At 35.8% G+C, this 19,005-nt stretch overlaps 1 protein-coding gene across 2 annotated transcripts in view; it reads left to right on the forward strand.

Annotated features, from left to right (window-relative positions):
* Positions 1-19,005, forward strand: part of LOC107596131 (leucine-rich repeat and calponin homology domain-containing protein 2) — a 73,053-nt gene that overhangs the window by 31,373 nt on the left and 22,675 nt on the right. For both annotated transcript variants that reach the window (XM_016286786.1, XM_016286787.1), the window contains 10 exons: positions 24-150; positions 247-352; positions 530-666; positions 2,545-2,675; positions 4,914-5,001; positions 5,311-5,407; positions 6,252-6,352; positions 6,512-6,576; positions 11,522-11,626; positions 17,347-17,406. In XM_016286786.1, the coding sequence (XP_016142272.1) occupies positions 24-150; positions 247-352; positions 530-666; positions 2,545-2,675; positions 4,914-5,001; positions 5,311-5,407; positions 6,252-6,352; positions 6,512-6,576; positions 11,522-11,626; positions 17,347-17,406 (1,017 nt within the window). The remainder of the gene's footprint in view (positions 1-23; positions 151-246; positions 353-529; positions 667-2,544; positions 2,676-4,913; positions 5,002-5,310; positions 5,408-6,251; positions 6,353-6,511; positions 6,577-11,521; positions 11,627-17,346; positions 17,407-19,005) is intronic.

The following is a 19,005-nucleotide window of genomic DNA, read 5'->3' on the forward strand; positions in this document are numbered from 1 at the left end:
GAATCCAATCCTTGTGTTTTCAGTCGAAATCAGCTGTCCGTTCTCCCCAAGTTTCTCTTCAATCTTCCTCTGAAAGTACTGGTGGTCAGCAACAATAAACTCCCATCTATTCCTGAAGATATCGGAAAGGCCAAAGACCTCATGGAATTGGTCAGTGTGTGGAAATACATGCGTGATTGTATTGTATATACTAATGTCTGTGTTTCTGTGACGTTTGTTTACAGTATATGTGTTTCCTATGTTCAGGACATCAGCTGTAATGAGATCCAGGTGCTTCCTGCTCAAATGGGGAAACTCCTCGCGTTACGAGAACTTAACATACGAAGAAATTGTCTACAAGTGTTACCAGATGGTATAGACATATACACAACACAGATATGTCAACAAAAGCATCAGTCAGATAAAACGACAAAATCTTTACTGTATATACACTGACATTAAGCACATTTAGTGTGTATACTAGTTATGTTAATACTATGAGTTAGGATGGAAATTCTCATTATATATTTCTTTATTTTCGTTCTCACAGAGTGGTCCGATCTGCCGTTGATCAGGTTGGATTTCTCCTGTAATAAAATCACTGAGATTCCCATATCTTACCGCAAACTTAAGCAGTTACAGCACATCATTCTTGACAACAACCCCATGCAGTCTCCTCCTGCCCAGGTGTGTCTGTACTCGTCTGTTGCTGTCTATCTCTTCACATGTATTGAGCTGAAGCTGAAGATTTTTTAATGTTACTGTCTGTTCTTTATTTATTTTCTGTTGGCGCCATCCAGTGGCTGCCAATGGAAAATCCCTAAAATATCAGGTGTATTGATGCAATAATGATGATGGTGTTTTGCTTTGTTCATATCTCACCTAAGGTGCCACATGAGCCAAGAATAATCACCTCAAAAAAAATAAAAGATATACCACACAAACGCAAAAAACCACAAAAAGAGTGCATAACGCCTGTGGTCAAATGAATTGCAGTGGAAAAGGCTTTGACTGGGATACAGTATTACAGTGTTATCAGTGTTACCGTTTCTGTTTGTGTAACTTATAATTTATTTGGTAGATTAATTTAAGTCAATATCATAGTATGGCTAAGGCTGCAATTGAATTAAATAAATGTGCTGCAGTTTCAGAGTGCCAAAAAACACTAAAAAGCTTGATAATTTAATGTTTGAAAAGGAAGAAATTAATATGTCAATTTTGGTATTATAATTGTACAGTTTTACTGTTGCTGTTATTTACTGTTACTGTTAAATAATATTTATATTATTTTATTAAATACATTTTTTACAGTATAATATCATTACAATATATTTCTTGATTTATTTAACATTTTTGATGATAATTACAATGAAAATCATAAAAACAAAAACAATGGGGAAAATATTTTTTTGTGTTCGCTGAAAGAGGCTTGAGTTGGTTCTTGTAAAGAATATAACTAAGTGTGAACACCTAATCTCTGTTGATAACCAAAGATCTTTTACTATGGCTCGTCTTGCTGCGACACGCAGATTTGGAGGACAGCCAGTCCTTCCTGTTACTGAAATTATCTACAGAATGTATAGTTTTCCTTGGAAATTACTTGTCAATACCCCCAGAGAGGAAGTGTGTGCACGTACAGGTAGACACCAGTCTATGGCTTTGTTGACTTTTATTATTATATATATATCTTATTATTATATTAATGAAACAAACAGATTTCTGTGTGAAATGAACATAAATCCAATCTTAAATAAATTGTTGCATTGCACAGAATGTAAATATTTACATGAGAATGAGAATTGGCTTAACATAATGTCTGTATGTATGCATTTTTATGTATACATATACACTACTGTTCAAAATGTTGTGGTTGGTGATATATTGTGGAATATTATTACAATTTAAAATAAATGTTTTATACAGCAAAAAGTAACTTTTTACTGTCACTTTTGATCATTTTAAAGTAGTTAACTTCCAGAATAAAAATTTCCTGATAATTTACTCACCCTCATGTCATCTAAGATGTTCATGTCTTTCTGTCTTCATTCGCAAACAAATTAAGGTTTTTGAGGAAAACATTCTAGGATTGTTCTCCTATATAATGGACTTCCAAAATCCAATTATAGTGAAGGTCCTATATTTGCAGTGCAGCTTCAAAGGACTTTACACGAACCCAACCGAGGAATAAAGGTCTTATCTAGTGAAACGATTGGTCATTTTCTAAAAAACATAAAAGTGTATATACTTTTATACATTATATGGAGAAAAATTCTGGAATGTTTTCCTCAAAAACCTTAATTTCTTTGCGACTGAAGAAAGACATGAACATCTTGGATGACATGAGGGTGAGTAAATTATCAGACAATTTTTATTCCAGAAGTGTACTAATCCTTTAATGCATCCTTGCTGAATCAAAGTATTAATTTCTTTAAAATAATTCTAACTAATGGTAGTGTGTCTGTTTATAAGTAGTCTGAAGACTTTTTAGAGAGGCTGTAATTTCTCTGCTGTTTTGTATTGTCCCACCTTGACAGTTCTGAGATTAATTTTCTTCTTTGCTTTCAGGTCTGCCTAAAGGGAAATATCCACATCTTTAAATATTTAAACCTGCAGGCATGTCGCCTGGATAAAAAACCAGACACACTTGACCTGCCTTCTCTGGGAAAACGCTGCTTGCCTCAGCAGCTGACAGACAGGTACCTACAGCCTTGCCTTTCATTCTCATGTCTATGCCACTTTGTAAGCACGCATATATTTTAACAAGTATGAGTAACAGCACTTTCAGAGCCCCATCAATCATATTTTTTTAAGTGAACAGGTGTTTACTGCTGCACTGATAATGCACATAAAACTTGCAAAAGCATTTTTAATCTACCATTTGTGGGTAACCGCACACTCACCTCATTACCGCACTTTGTATTTCTCCAGTTTTTCATAATATTTCCTGCGCTAGGTGCTGTCACATTAGTTATTAAGGTTTTTTTAGCCTACAGTTATTTGTACACAATATTTTTTTATGCAAAACTGTATTGAATTATAGGGGATGCCGACACAGACAGGAATAAAAACTCTTGTATACAACAGTTGCTTCCAGTCTTCGAATCTGATTGGTCGAGCAGCATTTCAGGAGTGCTAAAATACAGTCCATCAGCACCGTTTCTATCACTCCTCTTGTTTGTGATTGTCTGTCAGTCTGTGCATTAGTGGTGACGATTTTACAGCGACTTTCTGCAGGTTACATTGATATGCCAGTAGGTGGCGACAGCTGAGTGTCTTTGTGTTCACCCAACCAATTAGTGAAAAACACTGATTTATTCAGGAAAGAAACAATAGAGTGAGTCATTGAATTATTCATTCAAGTGATTTGTTCAAAAGCACTGATTCATTCACATAAGAAAACAGTGACTGTCTTTTGTGAATGAGTCTTTGAAATAGTCAAAGTACTTGTTCAGAAACACATTAGTTTCATGAATGAAACATCTCTGCTATGTGTTGCTTGAAGGCATGTACTTTGACAACGGTTGGAACTGTTTTATTGTTGGAAAAACAAATGTACAAATTGTTAAAATGTTACTCAAATTAATATATTAAAGGGGTCATATGACGTTGCTAAAAAGAACATTATTTTGTGTATTTGGTGTAATGAAATGTTTATGCGATTTAAGGTTAAAAAAACTAAATACAACTTAACCACTGATTTCTAGTCGTGTCCATTTTTGGAAGGCCAAACAAAGTAGTTTCGCTTTCACAACGAAACACAGCGTCACACACAGCAGGCTTGAGATCGGCGCAGCCAGCGGATTTGACGAAGGAACGTCCAGCGGGCTTGTGGCAACCACATGTGACGACCCCGGGCTGGACTCCGCTTCGTCCACGGTGAAAGCCGATCCGGCGATCCACAGCACGAAGTTGATGTATTTCCTCAGCGACCAGCACGGATTAGCTCCAGGCATGACGAAGCGGATATCGTCCTCTTTTGGAAGGCCAAATAAAGTAGTTTCGCTTTCACAACAAAACACACAGAGCCTTCATAACATGGTGGCGGCGGCAACAACAATACTACAGCAAGAATAAAAGTTACGCCGCCTTTCTTTGCGTGAACATTTAGGCGGCGTTATGCAAATCTTCCCACATAGCGACGTAGATCTGAACTTTTATAAAGAATATCTCTTTGGATTTGAGACTTTAGTCTTTGCAACTTTACAGATCTTCTTTATGCACCAAGAGCTTGTAACACTCCAAAGAGAAAGGAAAAATTGAAATCGCATCATATGACCCCTTTAATATTAATTTAAATGACTCAAAATCTATTTAACAATATTACTCAATATTATGATATAATTGTATAATTGTGTGTTGTATAATTGGACAATTGTGCTGCTTCTTTGTTTCCATGAAATGGAATTGATTAATTTTTGTAGTCAGAATTAAACCCGATCTATTTACAAAAATGTAGATGCCCATTTTTACTTTACTTTAATGACACAGGCTCTGGTTAAAATGTGCCCTTTTCTTATTTCATTTAGATGTTTATGTATATATGTAAATGCGTATACATCTGTGTTTGTATAGCAATATAACAAAGAGTGAAAAATTTAAGGGGGTCTGAATACTTTCCGTACCCACTGTATATGCATATATTATGCTTGCTATTTTTTCTTAATGTTTTTCATTCCCTTAATTCTGTAATTCAATATTTGTATTAAGTTGTGTTTTGTTTTTGTTTAAGCTGAGCACCCTCAGAAGGGGGTCTTCAGGACACATTGACATATTTATTTACATAATTGCCCACTAACTTGTTGAGTCTTCTAAGTGTGATATTGCTTTATCGTTTCATTGAATTTATCCTCGTCTATCTCTTAGTATAGTGAAGGGAAATGATGTTGTGTGTCTCTTTGTGTCTTTGTTAAATGTATATATGTTTGTTTGTTTAGTATGGAAGATTTCTATCCAAGTAAGAACCATGGCCCAGACTCAGGTATTGGCAGTGACAACGGTGACAAAAGACTGTCGACTACAGAGGTAAACACACATATACATGCATTAGTCATGCACACTCAAACAGGCTGTTTGTCACTTGATTAAATGTAAAAAAAAATGTTTTGACTGTTCTACCAGGCAACCAAACAAGATATTGGGGTGGGGTGAGGTGGGTAGGGCCCACTTGTGGAAACTGGCCTGACCTGGATGTTAAAGAAAAATGATCTTATAGGATGATAGATGAATTCTATTATGTGGGAGTTACACAAGTAGCAGTTGAATTTCTAGAAGTAAATCTCTTTTTGCCAGTTTGCCAGAGGGCATCTGTCTCTCTTCTGCTCTGTTCCACAGCCATCTGATGATGACACCATGAGCCTCCATTCTCAAGTGTCTGAGACAGCACGGGCTGACACACACATACTTCTCACAAAGCTGGACTCAAACAAAGGTGTGATTTCAGCATTAGGAATGTTAGTTATGTTTTATTAGTCACATAAATATTGACTAATCACTACTCACTGTTTTACTGAGGATGTAAAACAAAAATGTTTTACCTCTGTTTACCTTGGCCAAGACCAAATAAATTAGCATTGTCATATCCATTGCCTTGATAAAACTTTTTGGAGAGTTGTAATGATAGAAATAAAAAATGTGTAATTTTAAGTGTAAAATATTGTAAAAACGCTACGGGAAAAAACTGTTAATAGGTTAACAACAGTAAGTTCCCATACTATATACAGGGAAAACTGTAAAAGATCTAACCAGACATTTCATGTAATTTTACAGTAAAATGCTGTTAATTGTACAATTTTTAGAAGTAAAAAAAGAACAAATCAACATATAATTTACAGTACAAAACTGTAAACGAATATTCCCAGAATTCCCTGCTTGACACTCCACATTTTAAAGTATTTTGTTTAAATAATTGTTTCTTAATAGTTTTGTCATGTTTGCTACCAGTTATGTACATGTGGGTTTACGTTACATCTTCTGTTGTTTAATGAATGTTTATTGCATTATTTAAGTGTCGTGTGTTACCATGATGGTGTTTAGTGTTTGTGTGAATTACTCTGTGCACCTTCTACATATTAGTATATACTTCAGCTTGTGGAAAAGCCACATGTGATGAACTGATTCTTCATATTGCTGTCTCTTTTACCACCTGCATTATTATGGTGGTTGTCAGTTTATGTTAAAGATATGAAATGCGTGTCATGTATTTCTGTAATTATGTTGCATAATTGTGATTTAAGATTGACACCACAATTTGATTTAATCCCGATTATGTGCAGATCAGGACCCATATGACTTTATTGACCCAAATCCAGATGAAGAGGGCACTCTGTCTGAGGGAGATCTACAGCACAATGCACCCTATGTGTCATGTATAAAGGTACTGCATGCATAAACTTTTAGACAGTCCCATATACATGTACACGCTTTGTTAATCCTTACCTGTTATACAAAGACATGACACACTTGAGTACATGTATACATAAAATCACTCACTAAACCACACACTGTAAAGGAGCTTCCCCTCTCTTGTCCTCAGGAGCTGGAGCGGGTTCTGAAAACACACCAAAGCAAAGACAAAGAGAACTGGAAAGAGGAGTCTGGGTAAGTCTGCCTGGTGTTTTGTGAGAGATAATATGCAGCAATATTCCCGTGCACAAAATCACTATTTGTAGTTCTAAGTCATTTTCTTGCACAGACTTAAACTTCCATTCATTATCATGAATAGTTCCTTTGATATACTTCCTGCCAATAAAAACAAATCTCATTCAAAAACATCCCCCATCCAGAATTTCTTTTCTTAGAACTCAAGTATGTTTTCATTCAGCTCCTGATGTAAAGGTGCCATGAATTTCAACCCTCAGAGTCTACAGCTGCCGTTCCCACCAACAAATGTAGCCCTCATATTTCCATGAGACGGGAACTTTTTAATTGGTGCAACATGCTGTCAATCAAATCTAAATGAAATGTATTAATTGGATGATGCACAAATTAATTATTTAAGAATTACTTAAGAATCGCATAGTAATTTGTAATCGCAAATAAAAAAGTAACTGTAGACATTGCTATATTGTGATGGGTGAGTGTACTTTACAAGTCATTATATTGTTGGTTTTGCTTTCATATAATTGATGTTTTACTTGAAGCCATTTCTTAATGAACATGGAGGGTATGATAAAATACCTTTTACTAGTTGTTGTTTTTTTTTTACAAATGCCCTTTGACACATGAAGACTTCACACCGGACGAAGCCTCTTTAGGAGCAAAAAGACAAATAACCATTAAAAGACATTAAAACTCTTTAAACGTCCAAACTGCTCACAGCATGATGGATTTTACTGTATATTGGTACTGTGTTCTAAACAAAGTAACAAGTAGCAGCTGCAGTGAAGTGCTCTTAAATATTTGGCGGGGGCATTCACACAGAATGCATATTTGTGTTTAAAAAATGTGAGACGCAGGACAGTGGAATGAAGAACAAACCGTGGGGTCTAGAGATGCGATTTTTAAAAGTTACACTTCAAATTTGAGTGCTGTGATTTTAGAATGACATGTCAAAAGAAAACAGTGGAAAAATAGTGTAGTGGAATGCAGAAATGCATTCTTTGTGAATGGCCCATTAGACAAACAAGAGTCTAAATGTCATTGTGGTTTTTGTTTTGGTTGCAGTATTTTGCAAACATTTTTGACCTTTAAAACATTCCGTTGTGCAGTTTGTCACAGGAAAAGTGACAAACATGCATGCATGACTGTTTTCCCCCCCCCTTTTTTAATTTGTATTTTTTATTTTTTTTAGATTACTTAGAATAGGTGTGGCACAGTTTTCTCTGGCTTGTGTCACCATGTCGTTCATAGTCAACAAACCACTACTGTGTCTCGGATTATGCAATGCACTATGACATGGCATTGTATTGCAATTATTTTTAATTATTAATTATTGATTGCTTCACTTACTCAATTAGCTATTTTCCTCATGGGATTTGTCTGTTGCCTCCACTATTTTATGTGCTTTACACAGATATTGCACAATCATTGAAACTTTCCTGTAAAAGTTCTGACAAACTATGGGAATGTGATAAGGGGCACCAGAACTGAGGTGACTACAACAACTGAACGTACTTGTGTTGGCTTGTAAAATGCACATTTCTGGTATAGACAACAATTTCCTAAACAATGTCTAATGGTATAGAGTGCATTCTAGGTGAATTTTAAAGTGACGGTACTCTATGATCAAGGGTTCCACATAGTCCAACAACAAAACAACTTTTTGTTGATAGACTGATGATATTATTTTATCTTATTATCTTTAATAAGACACATGTCCATGCATTTATCAATACACAAACAAAAATTAATAAAAGTGAAAAAGCAGACTTAATAGTGTAGATGGAGCTTTACATTTGAGTGTATTCTAGCAGGAGAGAGGATGTAGATTGCTAAATAATAAGAGCTACATTTTCATTTATGAACTTGAAATGGGCATGCATTTATGTTTATTTATTGCCAATTAGTATGATATGGACAATGGTAATTGTTTAAAGTTTTTATGCATTTTTATTTCTAATCATATCAAGTGTGCAGTATGAATGCTATCTTCATGTTTGCACATTGACAGCTCTTTTTATTTAATGTGGGTATTTTTCTACATATGGTGTAGCAATGATGTTGCGTCACATGTGTTACGAGCCTGGGTTGTTTTTTTTTTTTACCTTGGTGTTCCAAAGAAGTTAACAAAAGGGGGAAGTGATGCAATTTTATGAACCAAAAAATTCCCTTGCATTCTATTGAATTGAGTTCAGAACAACAGAAAAAGCAAAACCTTTTGGCATACCTCACCCAAAGCCTGTTCACCCATCCAGTCTAGATTAGATCTTATTTAGATCCGGACTAACAATGTTACACGTTGAGTCAGGGAATGGAGGTTTGTTTGCTTTATATATTATGACAATGTCAAATGTGTTGCATTAAATGCATTTCTTAGTTATTTATTCATTTGATCATGGGTAAGCAGTAATCATATACACTTTGTTTTGTTAAGTGTCTAAATAATAAAGGAGAGGGAAAAGTTCACAAAAGAATGGGATGCGTTTCACCACAATAGACTTTGCACAACAATACACATAGATGAATTCAGTATGTGACTTGTTTTTGGCAGCTATATCGGTAACACTTTACAATAAGGTTCATTAATTAACCATTAGTTATATTAATATATTAACTAACATGAACTAACCATGAGCAATACATTTGTTACTGTATTTACTAATCTACGCTAACGTTAGTTAATAAAAATACAGATGTTCATATTAGTTCACAGTGCATTAACTACTGTTAACAAGATTTTAATAATGTATTAGTAAATGTTGAAATTAACATTAACAGATTAATAAACGCTGTATAAGTGCAGTTCATTATTAGTTCATGTTAACTAATGTAGTTAACTAATGAACCTTATTGTAAAGTGTTACCGCTATATCTATAGGCATGTCATGATGCCAACGCACACTCCCCTCTCTAAAAACTGGCACCGGTTCACTGTAGAAGCCTTAAAGTAGCAGGGCTGTGCCAGTGCCAACACAGTGTTTTGTCTATGGAATTTTTTTTTAAATATTTTACCTCAAATGATACACTAATGACTTTCATGCTTTAAGACACGCTTTATGTGTTTGCTTTATTTTACATTGGTGTTCCATAAGTGTTAACATGAGAAGGACCATGTTAACAGAATATTTCCTTGCATTGAGTTAAGCACCAAATGGAAAACACAGTTCCTATCCTTTTGTTTGTCCAGTGCTACAAGGCTTCCTCCACCCTTGTGTTGTATTCAAATGTAGATTTATGTAAACACCATCACATGTAAAACACGGTCACTATTTCAGATTGTAGGATGAGCTGACAGATCTCATTTGCATCCAATATTATGGAAAGATCCCAGATTCTTAATATAATGGGTGGAGCCCTTTTCAGTGAATTTGGCGAGTCACACTAAATATATACAGTATATTAAAAAAAAACTATGACACAAAGTTTGCTCACAGATTGAAGGTTCGCAGGAGTTTTACATTGTAGTCGTCTTCAGCCTTTTAAGGTCACAGAGTCATAATTATTTTCCAGAGAATTCCCAGATTCTGTAGTATCCAAGCGTGAAAATGAAACAAACAAATACTTGAGTCATCATGTAAATTCCGAGTTAGTAGCCATACTTTCCAATTATTCGGTGTTTTATCGTGTATCCGCTTAAGTGGGTGTATGTGTACGTTAGGTTACTAGATGAGAAGAATTCCTTGTATGGTAAAAAGAAAGGGGTGGAGTCAAACTAGATTTTTTTGGAGGAGTTGTAGTTTGTGGCATTCGAGTCATTGTTTTGATTGTCAAGAGTGCTCTTGATACACATTTCATATATTAGACGTTCTTCAAATCATGTTTTTTTTTTTTGCCAGTTTTTGTTTATTTTATAAAACCTTTGTTAAGGCTGGAATACGCTACATAATTAAAAAATCTGAACAGATTTTAAAACAATAGGCATCCTGTAACAGACAAAAACTGGGCATCATACACTAAATGACTGAGGATCACGCATTATCAAACTTCCAAGTCATTACGAACGCAACAAACTAATGCAGAAACATGCCTTGTTGCTTGGAGATGTGTGACAAATGAAAACAATTTGTATTTTAAAGAAAATATGGGCAAAAGTTGTGTAATGTGTTCCAGCCTTTAGAGATTTTTTTCACAGTTAATTGAAATGAGATGTGTTTTTGATTTGTCTCACTTTGAAGTTGTAGTGGTGTACAGATGGCTGGGTGACAATATGTTCCAGGAATGATGACCAAACATGCTCTGCTGCCAAAGCCATGATAAAGTAACGCATGAAAACGGGAGAACTCCCCCATTCTAATTACCATTTGGTCTGGGTCCCTCTTGCCCAGAGGAGAAGCAATGCCAATACATCTGAGAGAGATGCAGGGGCTGCCAAAGGAGTTAGCAATGCTAGGCCTCAAATGCCTTAATGGGGCCCCAACTGACCTTCCTCTGGTCAGATACTCATGAAAAGGTTCCTCCACCCATAAAATGGAGGTGGGAAACCATTAACCAATGGTAGAAAATAGAAAAATATCCTATCGAGACACCAATGTTTACAGTAAAATGCACATGCCATATCTGCTCAAAGGCTTCATTAAGGTCCTGTACCATCACTCCCTGTATCACGCTAACATATGTGCCTGAAGGCAGCCACTACAAGACTGCTAGCCATTAGTAAATCCGATAATGGTCCAAGATAAATAAATTAAACAAATGAATGCATGAATTCATAGCCACATTCCCTTCTGTTATGATATTTCTAAACAGTCTGTTCTTCTATGAATTCCTTTAACTTCACATGGACTCAGACCTTCACTGATGACTGAAATTTTATAATAGCATCTTAATTGTGCAAGTAACATGATGTAAGAATTTGACTGATTGACTAAGTTGTGTTTAAGAATTCAGCAACAACATCCTTTTGTCTCTTTCTTTTTTGTCTGTCTCTCTCTCTTGGCTACTTCAGCTCCGAGAAAGAGCAGTTAGCTGAAGAAGATGAGGATGACTTAAAGGAAGTGTTGGATCTGAGGAAGATCGCAGTACAGCTGCTACAACAAGAGCAACAGAACAGGTGATCTTTCATGCTAAATCACACATGGTCATGCGACCTGCAGAGTCCATCAAACACGTAGACAGTATCTCCATCAGACTCCCTGTCGTAATTTAAGGGCTGTCTATCGATTAAAAGATGTCATTAATAAAATTGATAGCAAATAACTGCATACGTAATGAGCACCCAAAAGTACAAAAAAGCAAGTGTTTTACTTGCTTGCCACAAGTCTTTGAATTGGCTATATGGTCTAAAAATTTGTTTATATAATGGGGTTGTTCTAGGGTTATTGGATATTCAGGGCATCATACATTGATTAAATAATGGAATATTATATACTTCATGTAATATTATATACTAGTTTACAGAAGATTTTATGTGTTCAAATTGCAGCTCTGAATAAGTTGAGACAAAAAATTACCTGACATGAAAACTTAAAAAGAGACAAGGTAACAAAAAACATTCAGGGCTTTACTAAAAGCAGTCAGGGCTTGAAGGGATAGTTCACCCAAAAGTGAAAATTCTCTCATCATTTACTCACCCTCATGATGTTCCAAACCCATTAGACATTGGTTAGTCTTCGAAACACAAATTAAGATATTTTTAATGAAACGTGTGAGTCAGGGCTGTACGCAGTGTTTCATAAATATACTGAGGTCCCAAAATTGAGCTTGTTAGGGGGGTTTGGGCACATGTCTTAATGGAAAAATGTTGATTTCTCTGATCTACAGATATGCATTTTAGTATGTCTGAAGGCCCAAAAAAACTGCAATACAGTAGCTTTAAAAGCATGACAGTGGACAAGTAGCATAATTTATTTGTTAAGGTGATTCATAAGAAACATAAGAATCAGGTGAAGTGTTTCAATGGATTATTCATAAGAGGAGGAACAGGAATGGTTTTAAATAAGAAATGAATGAGTTAGTAGAAAAGTAGTAAAGAATTTAGTAAAATAATATTCTTTATTTCATCCTTGTGCATCAGTTTGGAAGTAAATAAACATAAGCAAAATGTGGTTTATATGAGTAATTTGTATGAGCATCAAAGATCAAATAGTTTCAGCAACTTATTTCTTTCCTGGAATCAATACGTAAATTTGAACTAATTGTTCAGTCATTGGCTCACTCAAAAAGACAGTCACTTATTGTGACCTACTTGTTTAGCAATGCAAGTTGCACCGCTTTTTAGACTGTCAATCTGTATGGAACGTGCGAACACAGACATACTTGTGAAATATCATCAGTCTTTTTCGTCTGTGTAAGTTAAGGAAGTAAACATAAGGTCACAAGGTTAATTAACTGAAGGCTACCAAGAAAAATAGGTTTATTAAATAGTTTATTAAATTAATTCACAGTATGTTCATAATTAATCTTATGCCTTACTGTTTTATGTCTCGTCACATTGATAATTTACATGAATCATGTAAATTTTAGTTTGACATGGCAAAATTAAACAAAATTTTATTAGTTTGCATCGCTGGTTATTTCTGTTGATCGTTTAACTGTTTTTCTATTATAAAACCACTGTCAAATATGAAATATTCAGTTTAGCTACTTACAAATAATATTTCACTTTATGACCGACAAATGAATGGAATTTGTGCTCAGCAGCCTCTGTGAACCGTAAAGCCCACCTACTTTGATTTGATTGGTCATCTCAAACTTTATTATAGTTCATGAGAAAGTCAGTAACCTTAGTGTTGTGCAATATCTTTGCAGCACCAAAGCAGAGGTGGTAATAGCCAATTATTTTACAACTATTATTATATTTTGGAAAAAATACAGCGGACCAGACCTCGGGGACCTCAGTGGTGGGTATGGCCAAAGCCACTAGAAGGCAAGCCTGCAATCTTTAGCCAAAAAAGCGTAACGGCTAATGCTTCCACTTTAGAGTTTACACAGGAATAAAAAGATGTTTTATAAGAGAAATCACAGACTTTTTGCGATGGGTAGGATACAGCTTACGGCAATTCTCATTTATTCCTATGGTATCTGTAAACAGCGATTGACTGAAATTCAGTGAGGTCAAGGCTGTAATGTGATTGGTTATTAAGGCACACGTGATCCAAGTTGACATTACGCTTTCTCCATTAGTAAGTAATACAGACCCTATCATCTCCCAATAGTAAGACAATGTCTGGTATGGCCATGCTGCGAGTTTCTGTCCCTCTATTGAAAGTCCAGGTAACCAAAACTTGGAAGATTAACCAGAGTCTTATGATTTTGAACTGACATGAGGTTGAGTAAATGATGACCGCATTTTAATGTTAACTCTTTCCCCGCCAGCATTTTTTTCTTAAGTTTAAGCATTTTTTTTTTTTTAAGTTGCCAGCCACCGCCAGCAATTTTGATGATTTTCACAAAAATTTGATGGCCTCCAGAATATTTTGCTGTATGAATATTTGAATATGCAATACACCAAAATAAAGACCAGAGCCTCTACTTTTAAACAAAAACAATTAATTTTATTCTAGCTTAAAGCATTCTTTTTTTATCAACACTTGAATATACGTAGGTTTCATAAAAATGCATAATTTTGAGCAAAAAGGTGAGAAAATCACATTTTTATCAAAAACCACATCTGGGTAATATTCAGTACGATTATCAAAGCATAAATCCAGTAAATCGCTTCTATCAACACCTCCAAAGCTTGCACAGACATATACCACTTCCTGGATCAACATTTTACTCCGTAACATTATGCAGTTTTCATTTATATGCTGCCATTGCTGATGATCGCATTATTTTTCATATGCATCTGTTTACATAAGAGGTCGCTCGTTTCTCCGTCCTGTTCACGTGTGTTTTTGTTCAGGAGGTTTTGTACTCGTTCAGAAGATGTGTAATAGCGCCCCCTAGTGTATAACAGTGAAAACACGAAAAGCCGTAAAAACTCGTCTTTGGCGGGGAAGCGTTGTCTTCTAAAAGACGAGATAACTCGTCAATGGTGGGGGAAGAGTTATGCACCATTTTCCTTGAAGGCCCGGTAGCTAGCATTGTAAGTTTGTGTGCTTTTATAATTTTTATTATCAAAATTAATTAAACTATATTAACACAGTAAATTGACGGCCCTATATAATATAAATATATATTTTATAAATGCTACTCCTCTCTTCTGCACTCACTTTTTCACTTGGAAAGAAAAAGTCTTTCTTTCACTTGGGCCTTATTCTGATACCTCAGCTGACTCTCGTTATAAGTTTTTTCATTATAAGTTACAGTGGCTGTAAAAAGTATTCATACCCATTGTTTTTTTTATGTCGCAGCCTTATGTTAAACTGCTTTAAATAACTTTTTTTTCTACAACAGAAAAACAGATTTGTGACAACTTTGCAAATTTATTAAAATTCAAAAACTGTAAGTACGTTGCATAAGTATTCATACCCTTAACGCAGTACTTAGTTGAAGCACCTTTACAGTCTCAAGTCTTTTTGGTATGATGCGACAAGCTTTGCTCATCAGCATTTGGCAATTATCTGCCATTCTTGTCCTCTCCTCTTCACCTCTCAAGCTCTGTCAGGCTTCTCCAGAAATGTTTGATTGGGTTAAAGCTCAGGCTGTGGCTGGGCCACTCAAGGACATTCACATAGTTGTCAAACTCTGCCACTCTTGCTGTGTGTTTAGGGTCATTGTCCTGTTGGAAGGTGAACCTTCTGTCCAGTCTGAGTTTCTGAATGCTCTGGACTAGGTTTTCATTAAGGCTATCTCTATATTTTGGTGCATTGAGCTTTCCTTCTACTCTGACGAGTCCCTCAGTCCCTGCCTCTGAAAAACAGCCCCTCAGCATGAGGCTGCTACCAGCACACTTTAATTTTGGGATGCTACTGTGCAGGTGATTAGCAGTGCCTGGCTTCCTCCATACATGATGCTTGGAATTGCAGTTCATCAGACCAGAGTATCTTGTTTCTCACAATCTGAGAGTCCTTTGGGCGATTTGTTGCAAATTCCAAGTGTGTTTTCATGTGTCTTCACTGAAGGGAGGATTGAGTTTGGCCACACCACCGTAAAGACCGGATTGGTGGAGTGTTGCAGTGATGTTTGTCCTTCTATAGGTTTCTCCTATCTCCACATATGATCATAGAGCTCAACTAGAGTGGCCATCAGGTTCTTGGTCACCAGTATAACCAAGGTCCTCCTCCATCGATTGCTCAGTTTGACCAGGAGGCCAGCTCTAGAATGAGTCCTGGTTGTTTTAAACTTCTTCCATTAAGAGTAATGGAGACTACATGCTTCTGTGAACCTTCAATGCAGTAGAATTTTTTCTGAACCCTTCCCCAGATGTGTGGCTTGATGCAGTCCTGTCTCTGAGCTCTACAGGCAGTTCTTTTGACCTCAGGGCTTGGTTTTTACTCTAATGTGCATTTTCAGCTGTTAGACCTTTTATTGAGAGGTGTGTGCTTTTCCAAATCATATCCATTCAAATTAATTTGCCACAGGTTAACTCCACTCGAAGTGTTGTAACATCTACAAGCGATATGAATGCTCCTGAGCTAAATTTCAACTGTCCCAGAAATATATATGCAATGGAATCATTTCAGTTTTTTATTTCTAATAAATTTGCAAAGTTGTTACAAATCTCTTTTTTGCTTTGTCATTATGGTGTGTGGAGTGTAGATCTATGTGGGAAAAAAGTTATTTATAGCAGTTTAACATAAGGCTGCAACATAACAAAATGTGAAAAATAGGCACTGTACGTCTATGAGAGATTCACAAATGAAAACAAGTTTTGTCAGTTCCTTTTCGATACGCTCATCCATGCAGTCTGCTGCTTCTGCATGAGAGGACTACTGTCAGGTGTTTTGAATGAATGGGATCAGACCCTCTCTGCTTACTAACAAATTAATCACCATATTCCTCCTCCTCTTTCTCCTTCCATCTCCTTCTCCATCACTTCTTGCATCTCCACCTAATCCTGGGATCTGATTGGTGCACACGTGACATTTGACTCTCAGGAGGCGATCCCTAATTTGTAGGGCAGAGGGTCTAATACACCGTAGAAGAGCCGCGGGGAGAGATCGAAAATAGAAGGAGAGATGTGTGTGTTTACATGTGTGTGTTTATTTCAAATGATGGATGTGTGTAATTAGAAGAGGGTGTATAGCACACACCTAGTACATCTGGTCATGTGTGTTTATGTGCGTGTTGTGTAGTAGAAAGTATGTGCATGTCCAGGTTTAATGATGTCAAGAAGTCAAGTGTTGTAATTTCAAGGGTGTTGCAATTTTGAATCAATTTTCAAAAAGAAATGCTGATAACAGTGTGTTGCATGCGTAAATATTTCAAAATAGTTTCCCACATAACCTTTTGGCCAAAATTGTAGACGTGCAAATGTGCAGGACACCTTTCTTTTGAATTTGTTGGTTCGGTTCACATGTAAAAAAAAAAACTGTTTTGGAGGATTGTTTTGAATTCTAAGCCAAGTTGCTTTACAGGTCACTGGGCACACGTCATGACTTCAGAATGCTCAGAAGCAGCTCTTTCCTAGCAAATTGTTGCACACAAATTCAGTTTGTTTTTCAAACCCCATCTTTACCACTGACTGTATGCATAGTCATTGCGCAAGCTATAAAATGTTTCATAATTAAAAATTCAAGGTGCATTCTCATATGGTTTCAGATCAGATTTCATATTTATTCCAGCAGCTTTACTGTCAAGCATTTTGCAAAGATACATTTAAGCACCACAGATGCATGTCAAACAAAGACTATATTCAAAGACATAATGGATTTTCCGATCTTTCAGGTTTTTCAGCCACTCAGGGAGTAGCACCAAACAAAGAACCCCATCTCAGGCTGTTAGAAGGTATTATGATGCATACACAAACACCTCCACGCACATTCCTATTTCTTGTAATAGTTTGCTTTATTTAAAAATAACCACCTTCATTATGTTATGTATTTCCTAAAAGATGATTGGTTAAGTGTATAGAAATGGCATAACACTTCATATCTTTTTTAAACTTTACAATAAGCTTCCATTGGGAACCAACCACATCCCCCCGACCCACCCCGAAACATGATTTTAACTAATGCCAGGCACACACTACGATTTTAGCCCCAATTTTCACTCCGCGTCAGTTTTGTGGAAATCACAGACTAATGCCTGAAATCGGAGGCACGTGCTCGTTCATGTGTGTGACAATAGTGTAGTGTGTGTTATCAAAGACACAATCTGAGAGAAGCGCCGATATGTTGCTGACGCCTGTGAGATATTTGACATGCTAAATATCCGGACCTGTCTGCGATTCACAGTCCTGCCATATGGAATGTGTTTTGACTGGAAACGACATCAGCAACAACCTACAGACAATGACAGAGTATGATACAGGGCAATAGAAAGTTAATAGATGTGCAACAGAGCATCAGCAAGCAACCATTTTCTCCTTCATATTCTTCTTTGTTTAAATGTTATTTTTCAGTGCAAATCAGTACAGACAACCTGGATTGCAAGCTTTTCACAGGCTACTGTTTTTGACAGGAATTAATCCATTCTTGGACAAGAATGCCTGTCTCTTGTGTGATCTTGCGTTATTTCCCATATCAATTCTCACATGTGTTTGGTTGTAAAATGTCGTTTTCTAGACAAGGCGGAGTTATCGGCGATTCTTCCTATTGAAAAGTTATCGTAAACTAACACTGAACAACATTTATAAATATTTTTTCACTGCTACTTAATTTTAGTCCATAATACATAAACTAACCTTTAATGTTAAAAACGTAAGAAATTAGGTTGAAATGAACATTAGTAGAAACGGATAACATTAACCAAGATTAATAAATGCTGTAAGAAATATTGTTAGTTCACCTGATGTCAACACTTTACAGTAACATGAAACTTTTTACAGCATTTTTTAATGCAAGTAAATATCAGTTGATAAATATGCTGTTGTTCATTGTTAATTCATGTTTATTCATATTGCACTCATTTTAATTTATACTTAAAATGTAACATATGTATATATAGAAACATCCACCTGAAATAATAAAAGAAATTAAATTAAATATTCGTAATAAAATAATACAAACCGTTTGTTCATTGCATTAATGTTAATGTTACCAACTTCAGTCTTATTGCAAGGTGTTGTCCTTATGTGTAATGTGCTTATGAATGCTATTGATTTTAAAGGGTTATTACACTATTCAGTATTCATAAAAACAAACTCTGCATAAAAACTTTGCATATTTGTTTTAAACCGTGAGCATTTGTAGGGTGGAGAATGATCAGGAGTTTAATCTCTGAGATATCTTTGTTGATTGTGGGAACTCCCTTTTTGTTTTATAAAATAAAAAGACTGGGAGGAGATGACAGGGTGGAGAAGGTTTTTATTTTGACAGTTGAACAGGTAGAGACAGGTATATACTTTTAATACTTACATTTTTCCCAAACTTGTGGAATTATTGT

This window comes from Sinocyclocheilus grahami, unplaced genomic scaffold, assembly GCF_001515645.1.
Source record: "Sinocyclocheilus grahami isolate Dianchi unplaced genomic scaffold, SAMN03320097.WGS_v1.1 scaffold215.1, whole genome shotgun sequence".
Classification (NCBI taxonomy): Eukaryota; Metazoa; Chordata; class Actinopteri; order Cypriniformes; family Cyprinidae; genus Sinocyclocheilus; species Sinocyclocheilus grahami.